This window comes from Oncorhynchus mykiss, chromosome 1 (genome assembly GCF_057628025.1).
Source record: "Oncorhynchus mykiss isolate SJ-2025 chromosome 1, ASM5762802v1, whole genome shotgun sequence".
NCBI lineage: Eukaryota > Metazoa > Chordata > Actinopteri > Salmoniformes > Salmonidae > Oncorhynchus > Oncorhynchus mykiss.
In genome coordinates, this window is record NC_143022.1 from 83,014,615 (window position 1) to 83,024,284 (window position 9,670).

The 9,670-nt window shown below is 39.3% G+C and overlaps 1 protein-coding gene across 1 annotated transcript in view; it reads left to right on the forward strand.

Moving 5' to 3' along the window:
* The window catches only part of acoxl (acyl-CoA oxidase like), a 45,207-nt gene that overhangs the window by 13,315 nt on the left and 22,222 nt on the right, over positions 1–9,670 (forward strand). Inside the window, exons 11-13 of the mRNA XM_036986306.2 lie at positions 2,892–3,008; positions 3,552–3,705; positions 8,107–8,196. Coding sequence (XP_036842201.1) covers positions 2,892–3,008; positions 3,552–3,705; positions 8,107–8,196 — 361 coding nt within the window. The remainder of the gene's footprint in view (positions 1–2,891; positions 3,009–3,551; positions 3,706–8,106; positions 8,197–9,670) is intronic.

Genomic DNA, 9,670 nt, shown 5'->3' on the forward strand with positions numbered 1-9,670 from the left:
CCCACTAAACCAGTCTATACCATCATCCATCGCCTTCATCTGCCCCCCACCCTCCCCCACTCTCCCCACTGAGACACCTGTGCAGATATACTCAGAGATAAACTTTGTAATGCTTCCAGAGCAACAGGTGCACAACAAGGCATGTGTGTGACGGTGACCACATCTCAACACTCAACATACACTCCACCAAACTAATGTTCCACCACATCAGCACATACAGTGCCTTCAGAAAGTATTCACACCGATTTGACTTTTTCCACGTTTTGTTGTGTTACAGCTTGAATTTGAAATGGATTGCATTTAGATTTTAGATCCCTGGCCTACACACAATACTCCATAATGTCAAAGTGAAGTAATGTTTTATTAAAATGTTTCCAATTAATTAAAAATGAAAAGCTGACATTTCTTGAGTCAAGATATGTAATGTCCCTCAGTCATGCAATGAATTTAAAACACAGATTCACCCACAAAGACCAGGGAGGTTTTACAATGCCTTGCAAAGAAGGGCACCTATTGGTAGAAGGGTAAAAAAAAATGGAATAAATCAAATCAAATTGTATTTGTCACATACACATGGTTAGCAGATGTTAACGCAAGTGTCGCGAAATGCTTGTGCTTCTAGTTCCGACAATGCAGTAATAACCAACGGGTAATCTAGCTAACAATTCCAAAACTATCACCTTATACACACAAGTGTTTACTAACTTATACACACTTTGAGCATGGTGATGTTAGTGTTTACACTTAGGATGGTGTATCAATACACCCAATCACTACAAAGATGCAGGCGTCCTGCCTAACTCAGTTGCCGGAGAAGAAGGAAATTGCTCAGGGAGGCCAATGATGACTTTAAAGAAGTTACAGAATTTAAAACATCTTAAGGATCTGGCAGTTTTTTTTTCAATTTATGCTGCCTGTAGCTCAGGAAACACTTTGAAGTTTGTGGAAATGTGAAATTAATGTAGGAGAATATAACACATTAGATCTGGTAAAAGATAATACAATCAAAAAATATGTGTTTTCATTTTTTTTTTCCATCTTTGAAATGCAAGAGAAAGGCCATACATTGAGAGAGAACTCTAGGTGTAATTTAGATTTTGTCCACAAGATGGCAGCAGTTTGTCCTAATGTGCCGAATTGGTATATTTATACATTTGAAGTATATAACTATAGAAAATATACAAAAATGCTATGGTAAATAAACATTTAAGTTTACACACTCCCAGGAATGTTATACATGATGAATCATTAGCTTCCCTCTGGAAAATACACTAACTTTCACACATCAAGATGGCTGGGTGGGTGTGGAGCCAAAGACAGCAGTGGGGTCAAACTGTAGACCCCAGTTCCTACATTTGAAATAAAAAATGTATTTGATCAAACAAAACTATGTTACATTTTATCTCTGGGACCCTCAAGATGAGAAATCAGAGCAAGATTACTGAATGTATCAAACCAGTTGCCGTGATAAAAGTGTTTTGTTGTTGTGCACTATCCCCAAACAATAGCATGTTATTTGTTTTCTGTAATAGCTACTGTAAATTGGACACTGCAGTTAGATTAACACACATGTAGCTTTCTGCCCATATAAGACATGTCTATGTCGTGGAAAGTTGGCTGTTGTATACAACGTTTTCTAGTCACATTATCACGTATTGAGCAACAACCGTCTGGGTTTAGGGACACCAATCCTGTAGAGGTTTTTAATAGCTGTGGTAGGAGAAAACAGAGGATGGTTCAATAACATTGTAGTTACTCCACAATACTAACCTAACTGACAGACTGAAAAGAAGGAAACCTGCACAGAATAAAAATATTTCAAAACATGCATCCTGTTTGCAACAAGATACTAAAGTAATACTGAACAACTCTGTCGTTGTGCCCCTAAGCAAGGCAGTTAACCCACTGTTCCCCGGGCACTGAAGACGTGGATGTCGATTTAAGGCAGCCCCCCCCCCGCACCTCTCTGATTCAGAGAGGCATTCAGTTGTACAACTGACTAGGTATCCCCCTTTCCTCACTCTACATATGTTCAAGCATAGTGGTGGCTGCATCATGTTATGGATATGCTTGTAATTGTTAAGGACTGGGGAGTTTTTCAGGATATAAAAGAAATAGAAAATCATAGCGGCAAGCCTGTTTCATTAACAGGTCAATAACCTAAAACACAACCTAAATTCATCATGTCAATAACCTAAAACACAAGGCCAAATCTACACTGGAGTTGCTTACCAAGAAGATCGTGAATGTTCCTGAGTGACTATGTTACAGTTTTGACTTACATCTACTTGAAAATCTATGACAAGACCTGAAAAAAGTTGTCGAGCAATGATCATCAATCAATTTGACAACACTTGAAGAATTTTGAAAAGAATAATGGGCAAATGTTGCACAATCCAGGTGTGGAAAGCTCTTAGAGACTTAGTTGTAATCGCTGCCAAAGGTGTTTCAGGAGTGTGAATAACTACGTACATTTGATATTTATGCGTTTTCAATACATTTGCAAACATTTCTAAAAACGTGTTTTCACTTTGTCATTATGGGGTATTGTTATGTATGTATTGTGTGTAGATGGATGAGAGAAAAAAACAATTCAATCAATTTTGAATTCAGGCTGTAACACAACTAAATGTGGAATATTTCAATGTGTTATAAATACTTTCTGAAGGCACTGTACATATTCACAGTACAACAAATGTGCGCACACACATACACACGCAAGCATACACATACACACAAAATGTGAGTCTATTTCACGCTCTACTCTCTCCCGTTCGCACACACATTTTCCTCCCTCTCTTTCCCTCCTCTCTCTTTCCCTCCTCTCTCTCTCTCACCCTCCTCTCTTTCCCTCCTCTCTCTCTTTCCCTCCTCTCTCTCTCTCCCTCCAGTCGGCGTCAGTTTGGGCCTAAGGACCAGCAGGAGGTGAAGATCATTGAGCACCAGACCCAGTACCTCAGACTGATGCCTCACCTGGCTGCAGCTCTGGCTCTCACCTTCACCACCAGGTAATGTTAGCACTTCCTCTATAGTGTAAAGGGAAGGGATCGCTGCCGCTACCTTGCTTGACAATGGAATTAATAAATAAAACTGCTTCTTTATGGCAAAAAGTAAAACCTATGTGTTTCGGCTTATGGGCTTCTTCAGGTTTTTTTGCTCTACACACGTCAATATCAGAGAGAACTGTAGTCAAACACCACTTGAAACTGCCTCTACTCTCATGGCCCTATGCTGGGATATATAAAGAGAGACACTACTCTTAAACAGTGTTATTTCCCCCACATGCTGATGGGTTTGATGTTAACTGACATAGTGGTGAAAAGAGCAGTTGTATCTAATGCCAGTAAATTATAGTCTTGTCACTATGATGATGCATTGTAGTGTCAGTGTTCTGTCTGTTAGTGTTTTGTCTGTACATATTCTCTCCTTTTTCTTTTGAAGGTATGCCCCTCACAATTAAATGGTATTATAATTATAGAACATCATACTAGGAATGTGTTCTAATGTCTTATGTTATGTGTCCATTTTGTGTCTGTGTGTGTGTGTTTCAGGTTTGCAGCATGTACGATGGACCATGCTCTGTGCAAAGGAGAGGTTCTGCAGAACAATAGTTCTCTCCAGGCTCTGGTTGCTGGACTCAAAGCCTATAGTACCTGGGAGAACCTCGCCTGCCTTCAAGAGTGCCGCGAGTGCACCGGGGGCATGGTGTGTGTGTGCACGTTTGCTTGTGTGTGTGGGTGTGCATGCCTGCTTGTGTGTGTGGGTGTGCATGCCTGCGTGCATACAGTGGGGCAAAAAGTATTTAGTCAGCCACCAATTGTGCAAGTTCTCCCACTTAAAAAGATGAGAGAGGCCTGTAATTTTCATCAAAGGTACACTTCAACTATGACAGACAAAATGAGAAAAATCCAGAAAATCACATTGTAGGATTTTTTATGAATTTATTTGCAAGTTATGGTGGAAAATAAGTATTTGGTCACCTACAAACAAGCAATATTTCTGTCTCTCACAGACCTGTAACAACTTCTTTAAGAGGCTCCTCTGTCCTCCACTTGTTACCTGTATTAATGGCACCTGTTTGAACTTGTTATCAGTATAAAAGACACCTGTCCACAACCTCAAACAGTCACACTCCAAACTCCACTATGGCCAAGACCAAAGTGCTGTCAAAGGACACCAGAAACAAAATTGTAGACCTGCACCAGGCTGGGAAGACTGAATCTGCAATAGGTAAGCAGCTTGGTTTGAAGAAATCAACTGTGGGAGCAATTATTAGGAAATGGAAGACCTACAAGACCACTGATAATCCTCCTCGATCTGGGTCTCCACGCAAAATCTCACCCCGTGGGGTCAAAATGATCACAAGAACGGTGAGCAAAAATCCCAGAACCACACGGGGGGACCTAGTGAATGACCTGCAGAGAGCTGGGACCAAAGTAACAAAGCCTACCATCAGTAACACACTACGCCGCCAGGGACTCAAATCCTGCAGTGCCAGACGTGTCCCCCTGCTTAAGCCAGTACATGTCCAGGCCCGTCTGAAGTTTGCTAGAGAGCATTTGGATGATCCAGAAGAAGATTGGGAGAATGTCATATGGTCAGATGAAACCAAAATATAACTTTTTGGTAAAAACTCAACTCGTCGTGTTTGGAGGACAAAGAATGCTGAGTTGCATCCAAAGAACACCATACCTACTGTGAAGCATGGGGGTGGAAACATCATGCTTTGGGTCTGTTTTTCTGCAAAGGGACCAGGACGACTGATCCGTGTAAAGGAAGGAATGAATGGGGCCATGTATCGTGAGATTTTGAGTGAAAACCTCCTTCCATCAGCAAGGGCATTGAAGATGAAACGTGGCTGGGTCTTTCAGCATGACAATGATCCCAAACACACCGCCCGGGCAACGAAGGAGTGGCTTCGTAAGAAGCATTTCAAGGTCCTGGAGTGGCCTAGCCAGTCTCCAGATCTCAACCCCATAGAAAATCTTTGGAGGGAATAGAAAGTCTGTGTTGCCCAGCAACAGCCCCAAAACATCACTGCTCTAGAGGAGATCTGCATGGGGGAATGGGCCAAAATACCAGCAACAGTGTGTGAAAACCTTGTGAAGACTTACAGAAAACGTTTGACCTCTGTCATTGCCAACAAAGGGTATATAACAAAGTATTGAGATAAACTTTTGTTATTGACCAAATACTTATTTTCCACCATCATTTGCAAATAAATTCATTAAAAATCCTACAATGTGATTTTCTGGATTTTTTTTCTCTTTTTGTCTGTCATAGTTGAAGTGTACCTATGATGAAAATTACAGGCCTCTGTCATCTTTTTAAGTGGGAGAACTTGCACAATTGGTGGCTGACTAAATACTTTTTTGCCCCACTGTACATGTGCACATTATTCCAATCCTATTTAAATACCACTACTCCCCAGTCATCTGCTAACCATGTTTCTTTAATTTAAAGACCCAGATCCATTGTCTAGTTCTGGATCTTGTTTTTGGATGCGACTGTGACCATGTCCATGTAGAGTGCAGAGGGTTCTTGGAGGTCATTTCTGTCTACTCTTTCAGTTGATTCAATACTGCTGTTGTAGGGGATAGTTTCATTGTAATAAGTCCCTAATGCTGTGATGAATAGGTTAGAGTGTTTCTCGTTGAGGTGATCTAAGGGCAACTTGGGAAACCACAACGCTGCGCCTTGTCATGTGGGAGTGCTCGCATCTCTTGAGTGTCTGATCCTACACAGACCGCATTTTGTACTGACACTGTCTGACTTTTACCTGTTTATTTCACTGCTTTCAAAAGTGAAGCTGTTTTGAAATGTTTTTTTTTTTATTATTTATGAAACAATTAACATCTTTGAGTCTCCATTTCTCAAGTCATAATATTCTTTAGATATTGAATGATTTCTGACTTATAGTTTATTATTATTCTTTACAACGCGACTCTTCCTACACCGTTTAAACTAGACGCTGTTTTAACTTTAACGCTGTTTTAACTTTAAAACGTGTAGAATGGTCTGGAATAGTGTGCTTGCATACAACTTTTTGATATTTTTTACACTTTGTCCTTTTTTTGTTGTTGTCATCCATCCACTTTCATGGGATTTCCTCAGCATTTTTAAGGTCCCATTGTGACATCACCACTCCCAACATTCTATTCTATTCACTATAAACAATGTCACTTTTGATACAAATCAGCTACTTTGACCACTTTCCCAACAACTTAGACAAACAGTTAGAGCATGTGAAATCTTCCTCTACTTCTCTGCTGTTCAAATCTGAAATCAGAACTGAATGATCTGGTACCGATCAAACGTTACAGCTCTTTAAGTAACCTCATCACTAACATTTCCTCTAACATTTTATAAACAACTGACATTTTTACCACTTTCCCAACAAGTTAGACAAAATGTTGGAGGGTAAGACATTTTCGTCTACTTCTCTGTTATTCAAGTCTGAAGTAGGAACAAAATGTCTCCTACCGATCAAACGTTACAGCTGTTTTAGTAACTGCATAAGCAAACCAAATATCCAAATTTGTACAAACAACTTAATTTTTTACCACCTTCCCAGCACTTTAGACAACTTAGAGACTGTGACATCTTGGTATATTTCTCTGCTATTCAAATCTGGAATCAGAACAGAATAATCTTATACTAATAAAACATGATAGCTTTTTTAGTAACGTCATCAACTACTTTTTGTCTCAACTTCTACAAACAACTGAATTTTTGACCGCTTACCCTTTAAGTTGTCTAAAGAGATGGGTATGACATCTCGGTCTACTTCTCTGCTATTTAAATCAGAACAGAATTATCTACTACCAATCAAGAGGTACTGCTGTTTTAGCTAAATGAGGTGATGTTGTTACTAACTTCACACTGTTGAATTAACTGCCATGGAACTTTTCAGAACTTGTAAATTGAACAATGGGGGAGCACATAAGACTTACTATGCCACACAGCTCACCCCGACCCACTGAACTAACCTACCACTGTTTGTCTACATGTAGTTATCGTTTACCTTTAGTACTTGTCTGTAGGCTGCCTTGCACAGTGCTAAACCCTCATCCAGCTGGTGGCGCTGATGTGCAATTCTGTGCTCACCACCCTCTAGAACCAAGGAATTTTCTACAATTCCTTGACTAGGACACGGAAGTAGGATTGGAGACGCCTTTGTTTTGATTTCAAACATTCTTTGTGTGGTGTAAAGCAAGACACTCTGACTTGCACAACACATTCACAACTCTCATTATACTGAAAATATCCATTCATCCATATTCCATAACTTCCTTTATCTTTGCATTTATCCCATCATTCCTCCATCCATTAGGTCTTTAATTCTGTGTCCTTACTTTATGTATCTATCCATTTATTTATACATCCTATTTATTGAGCGATCCATCCAGTCATAACTTTCTTTTCAACAGCTTTATAATTTGGTTATGAAATAAATGTATCGTTGAAGGGAGGTTACTATAGCAACAAAAAAAGAGTCTAAACTTCTTCCACTAGAGGCACCATCCTATTTCTCTCCCCAATAATAGCCCAAAACTTTTCAAATTCCTTATGAGTAATTATTACAGTTGTCATATACGGTGGTTTTCTCGTAAGAATGTGCATAAAAGTGCAGTAATCTTACACTCCAAAGTAGTACTGTTGATATAGTAGTTTGTCGAAGTAATCCGACCAGATATTTTAATATATTTAACTTTGACAATATTTCACCGCTTCACTTCAGTAATACATTTTAAACTTCTTCCACTACCAGAAAATACTTTCAAAGAGCTGAAGCAAGTCACACACTTTTTCTTCATGTGAAATGACCAGCTAGTGTTGATCTATTATTTCATTGGTCGACATATTAGTTGACAATCTTGCTGGTCCCTGTACCATGATTTGTGGAATTGGGTGTTCTAGTGCTAGTGGAATGGAAGCATACGTAATCTGTGGCATTTTAGGACCAGTGCTGTTGACCACTAATTGAATTTTATTTACGTACATGAATTGGACATGTGAATGTGAAACCCATTACTACTGTATATAAATTAGGTGTGTCTTTATATCAGTGGATGACGTGTTTCTCTGGGTTCTGACCTTTGTTAGGGTTTTATGATGGAGAACCGAATCCCTGCTCTGAAGTGTGACTCTGATGTCTTTGTCACATTTGAAGGGGACAACGTCGTCATGTTACAGGTAAAAGAACCAAAGAGGGCAAAGTCCTCTTCAACATTTTACTCACACCTTCTCTAAAACTATAAGTACTTATGTTGTTTTGCTGTTCATCACACTTTTGATGTGAAATGTTTTAAACTGGTAATGTGATTTTCACATTTACTGTATACTAACCATGGCTCCTAGACAGACAAGTTGATAGAGCTCACAGAGTCTGCCTTTATTTCTCAAAACAGTCAGTTGAACCTTAGTTTTGGCAAAAAAAACTATATACTGACATTTTCTAGAGTGAAGCCCCTGCAACTTGATAAAGGAATTGTGCTTTGAGAGAATTTCATTAGTATGTGTTTTCACACAATTGGATATGATTATTTTTGGCTTATTGGGGATGAGGGCGATTTCTCCTTGTTTGCGAGTGTAGAGTGGAACTACAAAGCAAGTGATGAGTGTACTACACACACACACACACACACACACACACGACTCTCTGAACTCTGAGATAATAGGAACAAGGTCACCATTCAGATACAGTGCTGTTGAGGGAGACTCAGAAATCAGAATAGCTCATCATAAACTAAAATTATTCGCAGACCCTGGGAAATATTCATAAACCATCAAGTGGATAGTGAAATCATTGTCCCAGTTTGATTTAATTATGGAGAATGATATTTCTGTAGACAGGTGGTTAATTTGGTTGACAGAATGTATTTACAAGGGTGTGACTGAACATGAAGGTGGTTTTGTGTCAGACCAACTGTTGTGCAATTATATGTTCTTATCATTTCAATATTGTTGTACAGTATAGTCACTATTTTATTTTGCTTCATATACATCAAAGGTAAGATGTATAGGACATGTAGTGCAAAGTGAAGTATGAAACATTGCAGTGGGAAGGATCGGAGTGGGAACTTGAAGTCAAACACAGTGCAAAGTCAAACATAATTAAATATTTATGGGAACTAAGGTGTCTATCTGTCTGGACTGCAGTCACAAGGAGAGAGGAGGCTATGCCAGCTGAACTCAACTCAACCCTCCACTAACAGTATCCAAACTGCACCCCTAATGAAGATGACAGTCCCCAACCACATTTAATCAGTTTACTACTGACCTGAAAGCATGAAGAAGACCACAGCTTACCCAAACTGACATTTTACCCAAATTTAAACATGAAGGGTGTTCCAGATTGTATAGGGTCTCTCTTTTACAGTTCCAAAAGTGGAGTTGCCCATTTATGACATTGCAAGTGTTTCACCTATCATGAGATGGCAATTAATCATCCAGCTCTACATTGAAAGACTAGTTATGTTACTGTATGAGCGGTTAAAATATGTCTTGGTGCTAGCTATAGGCCGCTTCAGTTCAGTTTAGCTTCCCCCAGCCTTGTTTTTCACAATGAATGTTGACATGCAGCATATCTATACATTTATCCAATATAAATCCTGATCATACACCATTGTCCCCATTCTTAAATATATGTAACTGTACTAGTACAACA